Genomic DNA, 21,320 nt, shown 5'->3' with positions numbered 1-21,320 from the left:
TCACAAATAAAACTTCAAAATATCTAAGATAAATGAAGAAAAGTTTTCTGATAATAGTTCTAAAGCCCCAGTAACTTTTGGGATCCACGTGTACTGAACATAGTTGGTGGATGCAAGAGGGATTGGATCCTCGATGTTTATCCGTGGCAGAGAACGTGGCGGAAGATGAGAATCACATATTACTGACAGTTTTCAACAAATAATGCCACCATATCATTTCTTACTTCTAACATCACTTTAAAGGGTGAGACCCAATAAACTAATTGCTTCCAAGTCTTTTTTAGTATCCCTCATCAGTAAAAAAATTTGTAAGTGCCTCTCCCCAAGTGTTTATATATATTTTACATTGTATGCATGCATTTCTGTCCACACATGTACGTAAAGCTTCTTTTGTGATTATAAAAATATGTGTTTTTTTTCTGCACCACGCTTTTGAGGCTGCTATTCTAATCCAGGGATTGGCAAACCATGGCAGCCCATGGTCTAAATCCAGCCTACCGCATATATATGTATGATGCACAAGCTAAGAATGGTTTTTGTATTTTCAAATGATTGGGGGGGAAAAAACCTTTTGAATAATACTTTGTGGCACATGAAAATTACATGAAATTCCAGTTTCAGTGTCCGTAAATACATTTCCCTGGCACACAGCCAACCTCATTCATGTCCGTATTGTTCCTGGCTCTTCTCATGCTGGGATGGCAGCATTGAGCTGTGGCGTAGAGACTGTTTCAACCACAAAGCCCAGATTATTTAATCTCTGGCCCTTTACAGAAAAAGTTTTCCCGACCTCTCTTCTAATCCATTTTCAAATCTTTTTCCATTCTTTCGACTTGTGAATTTCTAGTGAAGGACTCCACTATCGTAAAATATATTATCACCAAGTTTTTCCCATCAAACTACTGTAAACTTATTTTTTCTCTAAATATACAGATAATTCAAATTACTAACATGTTTTTAACGTTGCATACCATAGCCACATTGCCTCAAATCTTCATGGGCTGGGCAGGCATTATTTCCCCAATGACACATGAAGAAATTATCAGAGAGGTTAAGATATGTACCTGGGTCACACTTCATCTTTTGTTCAGCATATCATACTTTCTTCCTGTCAAAACTAGTCACCCTAAAGATCCTACCAAATAAGTATTCACTCACGTTTACGCTGAATTGCATATTATTGATTTTTTTTTCTTTTAGAATAGCTTCCCTTTCAATAGACCAGCATTGATTTAGGCTATAATTGAAGCTTAGACAATAGTAAATGCCTATAAGTATTCATCAATTGAATAAGAAAGTTTCAATGGGTTGGTCATCTTTAAGCCAGTTTTGAAGCCTATGGAAGCAGAAACTATTTTTTATATTCCTTGGGAAATGCTTATAAACCTCTTATAATCACATTTGTTCCCTCTGAATTGAAAAAAACAGCCTCAATATGCACACCAATCTTATGATCACAAACTTTCTTAAGGTCCTAAGGGAGAATTCAGTGTTTCGACGCCGGTCCCAGGGCCTCCAGGACCCCCAGGGCCCCCTGGCCGTGCTGGTCCCCAAGGCCCGCCTGGTGAGTATCCCCTTTGTCAAGTCTGGTGCACGACATCCAATGACATCCTAACTGTCCTGGAAAAATACTGTCCCCTTTGTAAGTAAAAACATATATATATTTATTGGCTCTAAAAGAATGCAGAGGCCGGAGTCCAGTCAGATAAGAAGCCAGCAGGCAGGGGACTTGACATTGTTCTTTGAGATTATCCAAATTATTCCCCATTGGTGCTTCTGATTAAAAAAAAAAAAGAAAAAAAGAATTGATGTAATTACTTAAAAGGAATTCAGGAGCAGAACAGTCTTCATGGATTTTTGGTGGGGGAGTAAGTCATGTTTGCCGGTGGCTAATCAGGGTGGTCCCCACTGCTTTTTCATTTGAAAATGTAATTGCTTTGCCAATGTGATCTAAAACTTAATTTTGCACACATGGAGGTAGACATATGTAGTCCAAGATAGTGAGACTGTTTCTTTTCAGGAATTAAACTCTATCTTAAACATTATCTGTAGCTCCTAATGATTAGTACCACTGGGTAAAAATGGAGAGGAAGACCATATAGTTGGGGTGATGTTAAAATTATTTTTTAATTTCCAAAAAGGCCTAGGATGACACAGAAACTTAGACTTTTTGTTTCAAGGCAAGATGAAGGGAAGTTCCTGATGTGTGTGTGTGTGTGTGTTTAAGGTATCCCTGGATCCATAGGAAAATGTGATCCGGGTCTTCCGGGGCCTGATGGTGAACCAGGAATTCCAGGAATTGGCTTCCCTGGGCCCCCAGGACCTAAAGGTAGGTTTTCAAGTTTTAAAACATAGGGATCATTGTGAATATTTAGAAAATATAAATACAAGGGCCCCTGGTGGCTCAGTCGGTTAAGCGTCCAACCCTTGATTTCAGCTCAGGTCATGATCTCATGGTTTGTGAGTTTGAGCCCTGTGTCCAGCTCTGTGCTGATGGTAGAAAGTCTGCTTGGGCTTCTCGGTCTCTCCCTCTCCCCCCACACCCCCCGCCCTGCATCACATGCTTTCTCTCTCTCTCTCTCAAACTAAATAAACTTAAAAAAAGAAAATAAAAATACATATCATGAATAACATAGAAATGATCCATAATGTGGCATTTAATACAATGTTTTTCGTTCATCTTAAATGAGAAAATAAAATCTTACTATGATGTTAGGCAAAAAGGCAGAATTCATACAGATTTATGCACCTCATCTCAATTAAATTTTTTTAAATACGTAGAAAAAAATCTGGAAGGAAATGTACAAAAATGGTAGATGTGATTCTTCTTGAGTGTGGAATTATGAGGATGTTTTTCTTCTTAATAAATGTCTGTACTTTTTTTACATGTATGCATTTTTTCACTTTATACATTTCTTTTATAATTAAAAAAAGAACTATTAAATCACAAGTAACTGGTTGTTCTATACACTCCCGTGTAAATTACAGAAATTATTCTCCTTTGGGAACAAATCCTGCTTCCCATCAAAAGGAAAATGCTCCAAAGAAATCCAGATACTGAGAACTCAGACAGTCATCTAATAAATAGATCAAAGACTCATCCAGGATGGTGTATGAGCCATCATGATCCCTGGGTTGTTGCATAGATTTCCAGATGTTATAATCATTTTATGTTTGTTTCAATGTTATTTAAAGTGTTTGTCAACGTATAATCCATTTTAGGTACTTGTTCTTTTTGAGATGTCATCAGTGCCTAGAGTGCATTAGTTCTGCCCAAATGTGGGAATATTGATCTCAGTTTATGAATATTTGAAACAGAAGATGTAATTATAATTTTAAGAATGTCCTTGACTCCAATTTCCTGGATGTCTTCCCAATGACTATGAAGTAACGCAGCCTGGCCCATGTTTTTGCCTAGTTCTTCTTGGACCCTGCATTAAGAAATTGCATCCCAGCTTGTAACCCCATGGATTTACCGTCTGGAAGAAGACTGAAATATGGGGACAAGAAGTGGCCTAAGACAATCCTTGAAAGTGCAGACTCCTAACTCCAAATTAAAAATTGAACCTAATAATCCAAGAACAAACGGTGAATTAACAATTGGTCATCTTAGGGTCACAAAAGAACTCTCTGAACACAACCTTGTTCCACCAGAGTTTCCTCCTCTGAACCACAGAACAGAGAAAATGATATGTGTGACTCCTTTCTCAATTTTCCTATTATAAATAGATAAGAAAAAAGTTAATTCATTACACTCAGTGGCATTAGGAAGTAATCTCTTGAGTTATCCATGTTGAGAACGGCTACCTCAGGCACTGGAAAGTCTTTCTATCTTGATCTTGGTCATGCTTTCAAGAATTTCTGTACACGCAAAAATTCATTTGGCTGTCCACTTCATGTAAAATATAACCTCAAAAGATAAAGTCAGCCAGAATGACAACCAGTATCAGTGGTTTAAAGAATTGCTGAATCAAAATTGTAGCCATGCTAAACACAAAATGGATAAAGTCATTTTTTAAATTGAGGATCTGATTTGAAACAGAATTTTTTAAATCGCTCATTAAAATTAACTTTTTAATTGCTAATTTAGTTTTTTCTATTTTTTTGACTTTATTTATTTATTTTGAGACACTGTGAGTGGAGGAGGGGCAGAGAAAGGTAGAGAGAGAGAATCCCAAGCAGGCTCTACACTGTCAGCGCAGAGCCCAATGCAGGGCTCGAACTCATGAACTGTGAGATCATGGTCCAAGCCTAAATCAAGAGTGGAACGCTTAACCGACTGAGCCACCTGGCCCCCCCAGCGATTGGCGTTTTCATCATTCAAACTTTCATAAAAACATTTCTAACAACTTGCCCCATAAAAACATCAGATAGAATCACAGAGATACTGCTCAGAATCTTTACTAAGTCTAATCCTCCAACTTTATTGTTTTTTCTCTGTAGGAGACCAAGGTTTTCCAGGAACAAAAGGATCACCAGGTTGTCCAGGAGAAATGGGGAAGCCTGGGCCACCTGGAGAACCAGGTCTCCCCGGAGCCAAGGTTCTTCAAGAATTAAAACTCACACTGATGGGGGGGGGATGATGAGGGAGGTGGGCAATTACAATCAGCCAGTTAGGATGCTCTGGGTGTAGAAATTATCTATATACTTATAGATGGTAAAGAAATTAAATACTTTTTAATGTTTGTCAGAAACCATCCTACCCTTTTAGAAAGGAAAAGAGAAAGGATTAGTAGACAGGTTTACCTCTCTATGTCTTCCTTAATCTTCAGAAGCATTCAGAGTATTTAAAATGGAAGGACTCTAAGTAGAAGTGTGGATAACTAGGAGAAAAGCTACCAAAAGGAGAGACAGCTGACTGTTTCCAGACAATTTCAGTCTTCTGAAAAAGTAGAGGTTACATGGCCTCAGGAATAGTTAAGCATAATTGTACAGAAAACTCAGCAACTAGAGTTGAAATAGGAAAGTTGATAGAATGGCAGTGACTGTGCAGAATAGATTATTTTCTTTTTTTAATCTACTTATTTATTTTGAGAGAGAGAGCGTGTGTGCCCACGTGAGTGGGGGAAGGGCAGAGAGCGAGGGGGACAGAGGATCCAAAGGGGCTCTGCACTGAGAGCAGAGAGACCAATGTGAGGCTTGAACTCACGAACTGTGAGATCATAACTTGAGCCAAAGTTGGACGCTCAACCAACTGAGCCACCCAGGTGCTCCAAAACAGATTATTTTCCATTTAATGGCCCTAAAGACCAGTTGATAGACAAGAAAGATTTGGAAGCATCATATAGTAAAACTAACATGTCTTCTGTGCCATAGGGAGAGCCAGGACTAGCCTTGCCTGGAGAACCAGGAACATCAGGTTTTCCAGGAGAAAGAGGCAGTTCTGGGGAAAATGGAGAAATTGGACTCCCTGGACATCCAGGTCTGCCTGGAATTCCAGGAACCAGAGGGCTTGATGGACCACAAGGTACAAAGAACGTGTGATTTACTTTTCTCCACTGCAGTCTCTGCTGAAAGACAGCAAATTGAAAGCACTCTAGTATGAAGAATTCTTCTCAAACTTCTAGTTCAACAAATAGAATCTGCAGGTCCTAATTATTTTTCCACTCAGCATCACTGCCCTACCTTTGTTTTTGGGGTTTTTTTTCTTTCCTTCCTCCTTTCTCCCTTCTGTCCTTTATAGTGAGTGTCCTCTGTAAAAAGGTATATCAGTGGTATTAAATATAGGTTCAGTTTAGGGGGGAAAGTTACAAGAGAATGATTGTACTAGGACCTTGGGTTTTGGCATCTGAGTATATTCTGGGACTCTGTTTTGCAGGGGATCCAGGGAAGCCTGGACCACCTGGAAAAAAAGGACCCCCAGGGAGGTGCATGGAGGGTCCGAGGGGAACCCAAGGACTTCCAGGATTAAATGGATTGAAAGGGCAACAAGGTAAGGGGAGGGTCTTGCCACCAGTCATTAGGCAGACAGGTGACATGAGACTCCTGCTCTGTGCTTTGCTGGTTAACAAGGGAACTGTCCAGCAGCAAGTGCTGACCACTGTTCAACGGGGAATGTTATTTTAGCAATCTAAACAATGTCATGGATTCGTTGCAGTGAGTACCATCTATAGAGTAAAAGACCCGAGGTTAGTATAGTAAAATTGCTTTGTGTCTTGTATACAAGACTGAGTATGGGTATATATACATATACATATATATAGTGTATATATATATGTGTGTGTATATATATATATACACACACACATATATGTATGTTTACATATATATTTATATACATATAAACTCTCAGAAAAAGTTTTATCATTACCTTCATTAGTATATAAAATGGTAAATTTATGTATGTAGTTAATTGCTTTCCGAGCAACATAAAATAAAGGTATGAAATAAATCTAAATTATGGAGGCTCGATGACCCAGATGACGTGAAACGTATTCTATTTTGTTGGCTCTTCTCAATCAGGTCTGTGAACTGAGAAAAAAATTCTTTAGAGCTCAGCTAATGCCTATGGGCTATCCTACTGCTTTTATTTCACAAACCAATTCTGGGCTAAGACATTAATGATTGCAGTAGTGCTATTATTGTTTCCAGAAGTATGTGGTGGCTCGCCTCCACTTGAGTGGCTCTGTATGTATTACTCTGCAGGTTAAAGACCGAGCTATAGTCATAAAGTGCAGTCCCAGGATATGTCTGCAGAAAATAGATCTAAACTCTATACTTCTATTACTGCATGAATCACTGAACCAGAATGTTAAAGTTAGAAGTGATCTTAGAAATTTTACAGAAGGGGATGAAATCAATCATCAGTCAGATAAGTGGGTGGTTTGCCCATAATCACACAACAAAATATTTATAGTCCTAGAAAATATTTCTGGAGTTTATGGGGAAAGCAGGTGTGTGTTTGTCCATTCATTCATTCTTTCATTCATTCATATATAGGCAGAAGAGGTGAAACAGGGCCAAAGGGAGACCCAGGTATTCCAGGCTTGGATAGGTCAGGCTTTCCTGGGGAACCTGGACCGCCAGGAATGCCGGGTCAGCGAGGTGAGGTGGGACCACCTGGTCAAAAAGGATATCCAGGAAATCCAGGATTTTTAGGACCACCAGGTATCCTTTTTTGTGCTTTTATTTTTCTTCTTCTATCTTCTTCCTTTTAAGGCGGCTGTATAAATTGGACACAGACCTAGGCTTTTGACTCTACATTTTTCTTTGAGTTAGTATAAGACTGGCCTCTTATACTAACACTTTGAGTTAGTATTAAGTGTTTCCTACTGAATTATTTGTAAGGGGTCAGAGAGCAGGATAGTGTTGGTGGTGGGATGATCACATTTCACAATTACCCAGGGTTTGACAACTTTGACTGTGCAATCCTTTTTATATGTTACTGCCAAAATACATTTGCTGGTATTTCCTTGAGAATTTTTGCATCTATATGTATAAAAGATATTAGTCTGTCATTTTCTTTTCTTGTGATATCTTTGCCTGGTTTTGGTATCAGGGTAACACTGGCCTTCTAGAACAAGATGGAAAGTGTTTCCTTTTTTTGTATTTTCTAGAAGAGTTAGTGATGAATTGATATCCCTTAAACATTTGGTTGAATTCACCAGTGAAGTCATCTGAACCTGGGTTTTCTTTTGTCGGAAGTTTTTATAATACTAATTCAATTTCTTGTTATAGGTCTACTTAGACTTTCTATTTCTTCTTGAATCAGTTTTGGTAATCTGTGCCTCACTAGTAATTTGTGCAAATGCTCTAAGTTACCTGATTTGCTGACGTAGAGTTGTTCGTAGTATTCCCTCATCATTCTTTTTATTTCATCACTGTTTTTATAGTTTGAATGTTGGAAAGAATATTCTAATAGTCACCTCACGGCATAAGGACCTCATTCATCTCCTTCCTCCAGAGAAGAACCCAGGATAACGACTTAATCAACAAATCATTCTTTCATTTATATTATTAAGCTTCTACCATATTCCAGCACTAGAAACATGTCAGTGGAAATGAGGGAGACAAAAACAAATGCATTTAAAAACTAAGCTCAGGTCACCTGAGTGGCTCAGGCATTTAAGCATCTGACTCTTGATGTTGGCCAGGTCATGATTCCAGCATCATAGGAATGAGCCCTGCATTGGGCTCTGCGCTGAGCATGGAGCCTGATTAAGATTCTCTCTCTCCCCCACTCTAAAATCAAAATAAAATAAAATAAAAAAATTAAGTTCAATAATCGACAGCTGCTCTGAGGAAAATAAAATAAGGGAACTCATACAGAGTTTGGGAGGAGGGAGCACTCCATAACTTCTCTATATTCTACTTTCATCTGCAATGTGATTTGCTACCAATGACCTCCACAACCATAATTTAAGAAAGGCTGTTTACTATCCCATCACCTAGATAAATATGGTCATTTTTCTGTTTACAGAAACCATCCCTTCAACTCTGTTTAGAAGTATAACTTATTTTAGGGGTGCCTGGTCAGCTCAGTTGGCTAAGCATGCAACCTCAGCTGAGGTCATGATCTCACGGTTTGTGAGTTCAAGCCCCGCATAGAGACTCTCTGCTGTCAGCATGGAGCCTACTCCGGATCCCTCTGTTCCATCCTCTCTCTGCCCCTCCCCTGTTTGTGCTGTCTCTCTCAAAAATAAGTAACATTAAAAAAAAAAAGAAACATAACATTTTATTTTATGGAATATTTCACTTCTGTCATTCTGTACAACCTAAGTTGCCTTGCGTTCACTTGCTTCCACAGGTGAAAAAGGAACGCTTGGGATGATGGGCTATCCAGGAAACACTGGTCATCCGGGGCGTCCCGGGAGCCCAGGCACCCCGGGACAGAGGGGTAAGTGATGGAGTATCTTCCCAGGATCAGGAGGCATGAACGATGTTCACTTACATAGCAGAATAATAAATTATAGGGGCGCCTGGGTGGCTCAGTCAGTTAAGCCCCTTCGGCTCAGGTCATGATCTCACGGTTCGTGGGTTCGAGCCCCATGTCAGGCTCTGTGCTGACAGCCAGCTCAGAGCCTGGAGCCTGTTTCAGATTCTGTGTCTCCCTCTCTCTCTGCCCCTCCCCTGCTCACGCTGTGTGTGTCTCTCTCAGAAATAAATAAAACATTAAAATTTTTTTTTAAAGAAATTGTATTTTACCCTTTGGGGAAATAGAATTCTGAGAGAACCACTTACTCGATGTTGCTATTCTCCGTATTTCTTTTTCCATTTGAATGGCGCCCAGTTTTCTCCCTGCAATCTTTATCCACTGCCTTTACATGGCTGCCTGTTTGGGCTTATCTGTCCTGTTTTGTGTTGTGTTATGGTAAGCACTGGTAACTTTTAAATCCTTACAAACAAGCCCAAGAAGTAAGGAACTGATGTTGTTACTCCTGTTTTTTAGGTGGCTTTGGAATCCCAGGAGCAAAGGGTGAGGAAGGGCCCCCAGGAGCCAAGGGGGAAGAAGGAGACAAAGGACCCCCAGGGCCTTCTGGAATATCCCACTTAGTGGGGGACAAAGGAGAACCGGGCCTCAAAGGTACAGCCCTCCTTTTGTGTAGAACCAGAACGTCAGAGCTGGTTCTGAGACTAAGAATGATCCAAGAAAACCCCTGTAGTTGACAGTGAGGACACTGACAACCAATACTTCCATCCTGCTCAGGCCCGAAGCCAGTTGGTGGCCCAAGCCTGGATTAGAACTGGGCCTTGTGTGCCTTGCACAATAGCATGTTGCCTCCTTTATGTGTGACTTGTTATTTCTTTTTAACATTCTTTTAATGTTTTATTTTTGAGAGAGAGACAGAGTGTAAGCAGGGGAGGGGCAGAGAGAAAGTGAGACCCAGAATCCAAAGCACCTCCAGGCTCCAAGCTGTCAGCACAGAGCCTGACGCGGGGCTTGAACCCACGAACCGCAAGCCCATGACCCGAGCCAAAGTCGGATGCTTAACTGACTGAGCCACCCAGGCACGCCGTGGCTTTTTATTTCAAACTGAGTTCTGCATTTGGGTCTGCTGTATTTAAACTGCCACTCATCAGTTTTAAATTATAAGCCTCAAAACCACCTTCCTGGCAAGTATGATAAAAAGTAATCTGAGATTGGCTTACAAAGTTTATCACTTGCACTTTGCCCACCTCACCAGCCATGTGACAAATACTTTTTCAATAATTATTTTTTCGGACCTATTGACTAGGTGTTTTATTATGTCCTAAAGACACAGAGGTGAACAAAGCAGAGGTTAGTATCCTGGTCATCAGGAACCTTACAACTCAGTGGGGGGAAGGGAGGGAAGAGACATTAATGGGTCTGTGGATATGTTGTGTCTAGGGCCAGGCAGTAAATATCTGGGAGTTTCTGGACGGCTTATGTTCCCCGTTGCATAGTCATCCTCAGCATTTCATGTAAAAATGTTTAACAAGAAAACATTTCTAGCCCTCTAGCCATACCACACCACACCAGATTTGGCCTGCAGGCTGTAGCCTGCTAATCCCTGCCAGTCCAAAGCACACGAACGTGCTAAATAATATATATTTTTAGATTGTGGTAGATGACATCAATAGAAAAAACAAATGTTACAAAAGAAAATAATCTAACCCCCTGCTCCTCAGATTCTTTTATATGTTTTCTTTCTGGGCATCTTGTCCTGTTTCATGATTTTTCCACCCAGCTGGCTCGTCTTCAGTCTTAGACACACACACACACACACACACACACACACACACACACACCGTCCCCTCTTGCAGAGATTCTTCCTGTAGCATGCTGTACCCAGCTCTATGACAGAACGTATCACACTGGGTAGCAATTCCGTGTTTACCTGGCTGACTCCCCAATTCAACACTAAAACCTTGGGGTGAAGGAACATGATTTATGTTTCCAGTACTTGACACAACACCTATCTGTTAGATACTCGGTGTTTATGTGAATGAATAAGGATGGAAGCAGGTGAAGCGCCCAAGGAAGGGAGTCTTCTTGAGAAGAGGCCCAAAGTCTGGCCGCAGACACACCGGAGAGTGCTTCAGATGCCAGCAGAAGGACTTTGTAATTTGTAGATTCAGGGACTGTTTTTGAGCCGGGGAGTCACGTGATCAAAGCCATGTTTTATGGAAAGTAGGACAGTTGTGTGGGAAGTTTGCAAGCTTCCCAGCCTGCACAGCCAGGTCCGGATCCCAGCAGGATCCCTCATTGATTGTGACTCTAGATTAGTCCGTTGACTTCACAGAGGCTGAGCTGGGTCATCTCTTCACCCATTCTAGAAAGACTCAAGGACAGACTGATATTGCCTGTAGATTCAATAAGATAAATAAAAGAAAAGGATGTCTGTCATGTACTAATTACTTAATAAATGGTCATTGTAATCAATCGATTTGAGAAAGGGATGGTCTGGATAAGAATAGTGTAATAACCGGTCCTCTGTCATTACTAAAAGAAAGAAAAAATATTTTAAGAAACTAAATTTAGGCCACTCATTCTTAAAATGTTTGTTTGAAGCATAAATATCATCATTGCTAGTGTCCCTGAAGAGCTGACTCGTGCCCAGGCACGGTGCTAACCCTTTACGTATATTACCTCATTTAATCGTCTTTAAAAAGAGCCCACGTCTGCCTGTGCTCTTAACAAATATGTTATGAGTGTATTACCATAATGTCTCATCAGTTTTAACCAGGATTTAACCAAGTCTCATAGAATTCTAAGCTGTATTTTTAATCCATGGTGTTTAACTTCAGGATTTGCAGGGAAGCCGGGTGAGAAAGGAAACAGTGGCGTTCCAGGGTTACCGGGTTTAAAAGGACACCAAGGGCCATCTGGACCACCGGGACCACCAGGTAGAGGAGATGCTCTGATAGAAATCAAGACTTCAGTTTCCCTGGGTCTGAATGGAACAAAAATGTGTTTCTTGACTTAGTGGGTTGAATATGAATTTTGCTCCATAGCGTTCCAACCCGAATTTGTTTCACAGTGAAGTCGGAATGAAGTTGTTTATGGTCAGTTGATATTAACTAAAAAATATTAACTTACACAACGTTCCATTTTTAACTTTTTTTATTTTGAGAGAGAGTACAAGTCGGGGAGGGGCAGGGGGGAGAGAGAGAGAGGAAGAGAGACAGAGAGAGTACAAGTGGGGGAGAGGAACAAAGGGGATGAGAGAGAAAAAGAGAGAGAGAGAGAGAGAGAGAGAGAAACTCAAGCAGGCTCTATGCTCAGTGTGGAGCCTGATGCAGGGCTCTATCCCACAACCCTGGGATTATCACCTGAGCTGGAATCAAGAGTCAGATGCTCAACAGGCTGAGCCAACCAGGTGTCCCCAAAGTTCCATTTTTGCACTAAAAATGTTATTTTGACATTGCTGATCTGTATTATAAACTATAATTTATCACCGTGTCACATATCATAGAAGAAAATCAGGTAAGGATTTAGAAATTTCTGAACTTGCCTTTCTTTTTTTTTTTTTTAATCAACAAGCTACTGAGTTTGCAAAGTAGTTTTTTAAACAATTACAGTAGCCCCCTCTTCTCTATGACCATGTCAGTGACAAAATATATTACACGGCAGTAAAATGTCAGCATTGCCTTTGGGAATTAATTGTGATATGGTGGGAGGAGCCCCCTCTTTTCTCCTGGCATTGGCCTTAGAATGGTTTTCATGTTTGAAATCCAGGCCTGCTGACAAGCATCTAACTTTCTGTAATTTTCCATTTTCTGGATCCTTAGTCCCCTCCTCATCTGAAGGCAAAAAGGCAACTACCTAAGTACTTATATAAGCTAGCTGATCTGACTGCTTAGAATTCATTCATTCATACAAGCAACGAATATTTACTGAGCACCTACTATGTCCAGGACATGCGACTATCTGTTTCTTCTCCAGGCCCCAGAGGAGATCCAGGCAGCATCGGGAGCCCTGGAAAACCGGGCCCACGTGGCGTGCCAGGAAGCATGGGGCACATGGGGATGCCAGGTGAGGTGGAGGGTCCTGTCCACGAGCCAAAAGCTCATGCGGGCCCCTAACTGTAGATTTTCTGTGTTGTTCATTGTCCCAGTTTCCCATGTGGTAGAACGTTGGTGCAAAGCTAGATTTACTTTTAGACAAACACACGGTGTGCAATTGGAACACGGAGTGAGAACACAATAAATATTCACATGTGTAAAGATCATCCGTTATAACTACTCAATGTGTCAGTGATTCTAAAGAGCCAGAAAGGTGGCTTATGCAAAAGTGAGAAGCGAAATGTTTCGGGATCCCTGTGTTTGCCTATTTTACCTGACGTCTTTCCTAATTTCAGGTCCTAAAGGACACAGGGGAGCTTTGGGACTACCAGGTCTAGCCGGAAGGCCAGGTCTCCCGGGTGTTCACGGTCTCCAGGGAGAGAAGGGAGAGCCCGGTTATTCGGCAGGTGCAGGGCCAGGATCACGGGGACCGAAGGTACACCGGGCCACGGAAGCACTTGCGCTATATTGGGTGGGGGTGGGGAGCACTGACTCTCTAAGATTCACCGAGTGTCTAGATTCCCTGTGGACAAAGAGCAATGAAAATGCTGCTGTGTTTTCTGGCGATGACTTGGGTGGTTTAGCCTCTTCCCACAGCTCAAAATGCCTATCACACAGCTATCGCCTTATAAGTTTATCCCTCCAATTTCAATCCCCAAGGAATTGCTCATCCTTTTTCTTGCCATTTAAATGTCCTTTGCATTTTGCACTTGTCCCAGCAAAGCATTCAGCCATCCCGTTCCCAGCCCCTGTCACAAGGCCTGCCTGCCGCAGACATTTAATATGAATTGTTAAATAAGTAACGAAATCACTAACTAAATGCTAGCAGAGTTCATACTCCATTCTGATCACATATCCTGCTTATGCGAGAATTCTAAAGGTGTCTGGCTGATTTTAAGGGAGATCCAGGATTGCCGGGTGACACGGGAAGGAAAGGAGAAAGAGGGGCCCCTGGAGCACCTGGACATTCGGGGCCTGCTGGATCTGAGGGGGCCCCAGGACACCCCGGAAGTCCTGGCCACCCAGGTAGGCATTGGCTTTACAACTCAGAAAGCCAGAAATGAGACACTTAGCATTGCCCTCACCTCCTAGAATCAGCTCCCTAACTTGAAAGCTATTTAGGTTTTTGTACTATGGTTGTGTTTATTCAACTTTGATCTTCAAATTCTTAGACTCCGGGGAACAGGAAATTTAATCAAGAGGGGCCCAGTGTTACTGATCAGCCAGTTGGACGGACTGACATCTAAAAAACCTGATCCTGTCAATAAAACTTACATGCTGTCTCAAAGAATTCAGCCTAGAGACACAAAATGTTAGTTCATTGGGACGCATGGGTGGCTTAGTAGGTTAAGTGTCCGACTTCAGCTCAAGTCATGATCTCGCAATTTGTGGGTTCGAGCCCCAAGTCAGGCTCTGTGCTGACAGCTCAGAGCCTGGAGCCTGCTTCAGATTTGTGTCTCCCTCTCTCTCTGCCCCTCCCCCACTCATGCTCTGTCTTTCTCTCTCTCATGAATTAAAAAAACTTAAAATTTTTTTAATGTTAGTTCATTGCCCAAACTCATATTTGTATTGGTTTTCTAGGGCTTCCATAACAAATAACACAGACGGGGGGTGGGGTGGGGGTAGGGGCTTAAATAGCAGAAATTTATTTTCTCACGGTTCTGGAGGCTGGGAGTCCGAGATCAGGATGTCAGCACAGATGGTTCCCAAGGTCTCTCTCCTGGGCTTGTGGTTGGGTATCTTGCTGTGCCCTCACACGGTCTTCCTTCTCTGCGTGTCTGTCTTCTAATTTTTTTTAATGTTTCTTTATTTTTGAGACAGAGAGAGACAGAGCACGATCTGGGGAGGGGCAGAGAGAGAGGGAGACACAGAATCTGAAACAGGCTCCAGGCTCTGAGCTGTCAGCACAGAGCCCGATGTGGGGCTTGAACCCACGAACCATGAGATCATGACCTGAGCCAAAGTTGGACACTTAACCGACTGAGCCACCCAGGTGCCCCTGCGTGTCTGTCTTCTAATCAATTCTTCTTGTGAGGACACCAGTCATATTGGATCAGGGCCCATCCTAGTGGCCTTGTTTTAACTTAATAGCTTTTTTTTAAAGACTCAATCTCCAAATATAGTGCTTTTCAAAGGTACTAGGGTTAAGGACTTCAACATGTACTTGGGGGCAAGATAATTCAATCCATAACACTGTTGTTGTGATTTTTTTTTTCTGGCATGTTTTCAGGTAGCGTTGGCTTTCTTTCTCATTTGCCTCTAATTTGAGTTCAAGTTTTATTTTTTTTATTTTATTAAAAACAACTGCCAGGCTACTAGGTTGTAGCTTACTGAAAGATAACATTGAAACTATCATTTCAAATACTGAAAGGTTCAGTGGATTTGCTGCTAACTCCCAATTAAAGTCATGAATCAGATACTGGGTGGCCATGGGGGTGGTGCACAAACACATGTGAAAGTGACCGGAGACATCTGTCCTGCGCTTCTCCGGGGAAAGGCCTGAAGGCCAGCATGAGCACAGGTGACTGTAAAAACGGACCAGTTCTGCCACTCTTGTAACCATTTACCTTGTGCTGTTCTTTTTTTCCCCTTCTCTTCTCTCTTTATTTATAGGAAAGCCGGGCCCTGACGGTGATCTGGGGTTAAAAGGCATCAAAGGCTTCCCTGGTCCTCCAGGAGTAAAAGGCCCTCCAGGTTTCATTTTTGTACTTTGTTTATTTCCCCTTCAAGAGGGAGGCACATCTACTCCTGAGGCTGGAAATTCTGTATACCTATCTGCTGCCCCTTAGAAATTAGCTCCCAGTTACTCAGTCCCCGGACAAAAAAAAAAGGAACACCTTTAATAGAATTCTACATATCCGGTGTTCACATCAGGCCATTGCTAGGAAATATACCTTCTCTTCGAATGGCATTTCTTTTCTCAGGACCTCCAGGGTTCCTAGGGCCTCCTGGACCGATGGGGATGAGGGGCAGCCAGGGACGTGATGGAATTCCCGGTCCAGCAGGAGAAAAGGGAGAAACAGGTACGTGTTGCTCATTAGCGTGGCTCCACTGGTATCATTTTGCAATGAATGGTTAGTGGCACCGTAATCCTTTGCTGCTCTAGAGATTCTCCTCCAATGGAATCGATGGTCTTTAATGTGTCCTGGGTGTGCGGTAACCAAAGTTCCTTCTATCGCCAAAGTGAAACTGACCAGACGGAGTACATGAAACTAACCACATATAAAACACTCAGGTCCCAAACTCATCTCTTTCAGGTTTGCTGGGGGCACTTCCAGGCCCCAGAGGGAGCCCTGGTGTTCCAGGTGAGCAATGCTTCCCCCCCTTGACCCTGGTGATGGAGATTTCAAGGACAGAATCTAATCAAAATGCCTGATATATAAAATAAACTTAACATATTGAATTAAAGAAGTCCCGGTGGTAATATAAGATGTTTCTGTTCTTAGTATCCAAGTAAAGAGATGCTTAAAAATTATGACCACCATTACAAAGTGAATGAATCAGAAACTGTGATCCAATTTTGGAATTTCTTTGCATTGAAAATCTTTAAGAAATCAGAAGACTTCTTATTGTAGCTCTTTGTTGTGGCTGTTAGCATGGTTTCAATGTATCACCTCCTGAAAGGGTGGAGGTGGAAGGGCTGGCTTCTCCCTGAGCACTGCTCTCTGCTATTCTGAGTAGGGTGGGGGAGGGTGGGGATAACACGTAGTAGTAACACGAATTCTTTGCCACCTTGCTATCTTCATTGGTCTGACTCCCACCCCCAAGGCCAGCCTGTGGCTCAGGCTATGTTGTTCTAAGGACGGGCTACCAGTAACTCTCTCAAGGCCAAACACGACAGTGTGCAGAACATGTCATTCAAAGCACACACAAGATTTTAGTTTGACAGACTGTGAGTCCGGACTTCTCACGGCAGTGTTGTACAAGATAAGCAGCTTCTTCAAACCTTTTCCATTTTGTGGAGAAACTTGGCAGAAGAAATATTAGATTGTTTGCATCTTCTATGGATCCTTCACAGATGTGGGTCCTGCAGACAGGCGTACTTTATTAGCAAAGAGTGCTCTTCCTAATGAAGACCTCTGGGTATTGATGCTCACGGGAACCAGCAAGGAAGAGCTGAGAAGCTCAGAGGGGCAGGAACTGCCTCTCAACCTATGAGCCCAACTTTGAAAGTCCACAGGAGCCACACTTTTGTTTTTACAAAGCTGCACAGAGATAGAAAAGAGGAGGGAGTGATTAGTTTCAATTCGTACAATATTTCCCATTCGTGAACGTCAAAGCACAATTTTCTTGAGGGTTCTCCCAGGTGAAAAGTATTTGTAATTAAGTGGTGACTTTTTGGGATTCCTCTTTGGTAAATCCAAACCCCCAGCCACTGTCTTCCCTTCCAGATTAGTGTTCGTGTTATGGGGGACAAGAAACCAGAGGAGAGAAGAGGGATTGCAACTTTGTTGTTCCTCTGTCTGGGTTTGGCTGCGTGACTCTTCAGATGAGTTAGCTCTGAATGTTCTCTCTGTTGAATCATCAGTGATTAAATAATGTCATTGTAGTTAAAGTTCATCAGATAATAATATTAATTGCAGCAGATAGTGACAGAACACATTAGAGCTTACAGTACACTTTTCCGACTGTATATTATCTCACTTGACCTTTAAAGACTGAGCTACATCAGGTATGTTAAATAAGAAAAACTGGGGCGCCTGGGTGGCTCAGTCAGTTAAGTCTCTGACTCTTGATTTTGGCTCAGGTCATCATCCCTGGGTCATCAAACTGAGCTCCACATCAGTCTCCTTGCTAGGCATGGAGCCTGCTTAAAATTCTCTCTCTCTCTCTCTCTCTCTCTCTCTCTCTCTCTCACACACACACACACACACACATACACAAAAAGACAATAAAAGAAAAACTGACACATATTATAGTGAGGTGACTTTGACAAAATCAAATGACTGAACTAAGGCAGAAATTAGTCTCGACTCAGTTTCTTATAGACCTATATTTCTTTTACCAGCCTCTTTTAAAAATATAGTGTGGGGGCACCTGGATAGTTCAGTCGGTTAAGTGTCTGACCTCAGCTCAGGTCATGATCTCATGGTTCATGGGTTCAAGCCCCACGTCGGGCTCTGTGCTGACAGCTCAGAGCCCGGAGCCTGCCTCAGATTCTGTGTCTCCCTCTCTCTCCGCTGCTTGCGCGCTCTCTCTCAAAAATAAATAAACATTTAAAAGAAATTGAAAAATACAGACAGTGTGACTCTTAATGCCTTTTAAGCACAGCATCTGCATTATTGGAGGTAACCCAATCTGCAACTCCAAGTCGAAGGCCATCATGGAAACTTACCAAGCCCTTCTCTTTGCAGGAGCCAAAGGAGATAGGGGAGCGCCAGGCTTACCCGGCCTCCCCGGCAGGAAAGGGACAGCGGGAGATGCCGGGCCACAGGGACCCACCGGCGTGGCGGGACACCCAGGGCCACCGGGTTTTCCTGGTGCAATCATCCCTGGCCAGAAAGGAAATCAAGGTCCACCAGGCTTCAGAGGAAACCCAGGTAGAAGGCCTACGTTTAAATAGGATAGAAGGATGAAACTGGCGTTTGACAGCAGAGGCCTTCAGCCTTCCCTTGATGTGATCTCTGCTTCTTTGTCCCTTCTCATACCCGCTCCATCTAGCAGAGTGCAGCAAAGCTGCCGGAATTTTCTTTTTCTTTTAACTTTTTATTTAAATTCCAGTTAGCTGGGGTGCCCGGGTAGCTTACGTGTCCAACTTTGGTTCCGGTCATGCTCTCACGGTTCATGAGTTTGAGCCCCATGTCAGGCTCTCTGCTGTCAGCTCAGAGCCTGCTTCAGACCCTCTGCACATGCCCTCTCTTGCTCTCAAAAACACATAAACATTTGAAAACCTTCCAGTTAGCTAACATACAGTGTAAGATTAGTTTCGAGTGTACAATATAGTGATTCACCACTTCCATACATCGCCTGGTGCTCACCACGGCTGTTGGGGTGATTGGAACAAAGGGGACCTGTTTGAAAATTAGTAATCACCAAGTTAATAAGCCTAAAAGAGAGAGATGCATCCCATCACCAAGACTTATTGAGTTGCTTTTATGGATCAAGTACCAAGCTAGGCACAAGCCCTGCTCTAAAAGACCTTCACCGGGGACACACAGCCCCCTCCCTGGCTGTATCTCATTCAGTCCTCACCACAAGCCCATCACTTGCCACAACAGAAAGCACGTGCGCGGTCACAATGGGTGCAGGCTGTGCCCGTTGTCCAAAAACCCGCCGACAGAACCTGCCAGGCTCCCCGACGGGCCATACTGAACGGCTCTTTGTAAATGCAGGTGAGCCTGGTCCTCCAGGACCTCCAGGGAGTCACGTAAGAGGCATGAAAGGAGACAAGGGGCTTCTGGGCGAGCCCGGCCCCAGAGGCCCACCTGGAGCTGTAGGGGACGAGGGGCCACCGGGTCACCCGGTAAGTGTGGACCATTATTTTGACTTCTTATATTCTTCTCCATCAATTGCCAGGATTAGATGTCCCCAGAGAAAACGACAAAAATCGCATTTGTAATGCTCCTGAGCACCCGAGGGAAGAGTCCAGGAGATTCAAAGAATCTTAAGAGTTGGACAGGTTTAGCCTCTAGAAGTTTGGTTTGTAGGGGACTCTTTTCCTGACCTTTTCTTGTTTAGATTCTGAACAATTCCAGTAATGGAATCTTAACAAAGCCCCCAACAGTTTGAGATCGCTCAAGAGGACAATATCATTTTTCTCTATTAATGTACTTTCAGGGGCACCTGGGTGGCTCAGTCGGTTGGGCTTCCAACTTTGGCTCAGGTCATGATCTCATGGTTGGTAGGTTCGAGCCCCACATCAGGCTCTGTGCTGACAGCTCAGAGCCTGGAGCCTGTTTCAGATTCTGTGTCTCCCTCTCTCTCTGCCCCTCCCCAGCTCACACTCTGTCTCTCTCTCAAAAATAAAAATAAAAATAAATACAGTTATCAGCTCTGTCCCCTGAATGTCTGTTTACTTTCTCCCCTTGATGTACATTCCAGGGTTTCAAAAGAGTTGCCACTTCCTTCTCAGTATTTTCTCTCTTGATAAATACTGTGTTTTTCAAATTCAGTTTAACCCTTCGTCAGCTCTGCCTCTATTTTGAATACATATCACAGCTGGTCAACATCTCCCTTAAAAGCACAGCCCCTTAGGGGTGCCTGGGTGGCTCACTCAGTTAAGCATCCAACTTCGGCTCAGGTCATGAGCTCACTCACTGCTTATGAGTTCGAGCCCCGTGTCGGGCTCTGTGCTGACAGCTCAGAGTCTGGAGCCTGCTTTGGATTCTGTGTTTCCCTCTCTCTCTGCCCCTCCCCCACTCATACTTTCTGTCTCTCAAATAAATGATTAAAAAAATTTGAAAACACAGCCCCTGAGACCAACACCCCCTGGGAATAAGAACTCAGTACCCCACAGCATGGCTAAAGGAGGGAAGAGTCTCACGATCTGGAACATCACCATTGTATAATACAACCTAAAATTCCACATAGGCCATCTGGCTGCCATGTCACCACATTGTCACTGCACAGTGAGCTTCTGGTGCACACCTTTTCCTCATGAAGGGCTTCTAAGTTTTCTCCATTACTTTTAGTTCCTGGCTGCTTATTTGTGACTTACGTGCAGAACTTTCACATTTCTTTTGTATAGCTGACACTGTGTTCATTTAGGCTCATGCTCCCAGACTATGAAGTTCTCTAAATTCAGTCTCTCACCCAACATCTGGGCCATCTTCCCTCACTTTCTCCTTAGCAGTGTATTTGAGAAACCTCTGTTTACATCAGATTGGTGGAGGTTGATGAGGAGTTCAGAGTTATGTCATAGCTGTGCTGTGTTGTCGTCGTGATGGGCAATGAGGCACTCTAGCATGGTGGTGGCATGTCAGGAATCACGTGAGGTTCTCTTCAGTTCTCTTGGTATTTGGTTTTCAGAGTCTATCTTTATAAACTTTTTTTTTTCTTGAAAAAATGAGGTATTTGCCCAGGCTTAGAACTCTCATGTTTTCCATGATTCTTTGAAAGTGACAAACACTGATCCTAAAATCACAGAGAAAGTCCTTCCCAGGACACTGGGTTATGGAAAGCATGGTTCGGAAATGTGATCTCTCTTAAATTCTCTGGTGGCTTCAGGGTCAGTTGGGGCTTCTACATTAGAACTGCCAAGAGAATTCTTCTTGGAGCACCTGGGTGGCTCAGGCAGTTGAATGTCCAACTCTTGGTTTCGTGTCAGGTCATGATCCCAAGCTTGTGAGATTGAGCCCTGTGTCAGGCTCTGAACATGGAGCCTGCTTAAGGTTTCTCTCTCTTTCTCTCTCTCT

At 42.8% G+C, this 21,320-nt stretch overlaps 1 protein-coding gene across 1 annotated transcript in view; it reads left to right on the top strand.

Annotated features, from left to right (window-relative positions):
- COL4A3 (collagen type IV alpha 3 chain) overlaps nucleotides 1–21,320 on the top strand; it is a 136,128-nt gene that overhangs the window by 101,585 nt on the left and 13,223 nt on the right. The window contains exons 27-43 of the mRNA XM_039257611.1: nucleotides 1,472–1,564; nucleotides 2,228–2,329; nucleotides 4,444–4,541; nucleotides 5,317–5,467; nucleotides 5,819–5,932; nucleotides 6,940–7,107; nucleotides 8,747–8,836; nucleotides 9,389–9,523; nucleotides 11,710–11,808; nucleotides 12,848–12,937; nucleotides 13,263–13,402; nucleotides 13,866–13,992; nucleotides 15,580–15,660; nucleotides 15,891–15,989; nucleotides 16,224–16,271; nucleotides 18,321–18,506; nucleotides 19,299–19,429. Of these exons, the coding sequence (XP_039113542.1) occupies nucleotides 1,472–1,564; nucleotides 2,228–2,329; nucleotides 4,444–4,541; nucleotides 5,317–5,467; nucleotides 5,819–5,932; nucleotides 6,940–7,107; nucleotides 8,747–8,836; nucleotides 9,389–9,523; nucleotides 11,710–11,808; nucleotides 12,848–12,937; nucleotides 13,263–13,402; nucleotides 13,866–13,992; nucleotides 15,580–15,660; nucleotides 15,891–15,989; nucleotides 16,224–16,271; nucleotides 18,321–18,506; nucleotides 19,299–19,429 (1,952 nt within the window). The remainder of the gene's footprint in view (nucleotides 1–1,471; nucleotides 1,565–2,227; nucleotides 2,330–4,443; nucleotides 4,542–5,316; nucleotides 5,468–5,818; nucleotides 5,933–6,939; nucleotides 7,108–8,746; nucleotides 8,837–9,388; nucleotides 9,524–11,709; nucleotides 11,809–12,847; nucleotides 12,938–13,262; nucleotides 13,403–13,865; nucleotides 13,993–15,579; nucleotides 15,661–15,890; nucleotides 15,990–16,223; nucleotides 16,272–18,320; nucleotides 18,507–19,298; nucleotides 19,430–21,320) is intronic.

The sequence above is a fragment of the Hyaena hyaena genome, unplaced genomic scaffold (genome assembly GCF_003009895.1).
Source record: "Hyaena hyaena isolate Hyena2069 unplaced genomic scaffold, ASM300989v1 scaffold_628, whole genome shotgun sequence".
NCBI classification, from domain to species: domain Eukaryota; kingdom Metazoa; phylum Chordata; class Mammalia; order Carnivora; family Hyaenidae; genus Hyaena; species Hyaena hyaena.
Note: the sequence above shows the minus strand (reverse complement) of the source record. Positions and strands in the feature narration are given on the sequence as shown.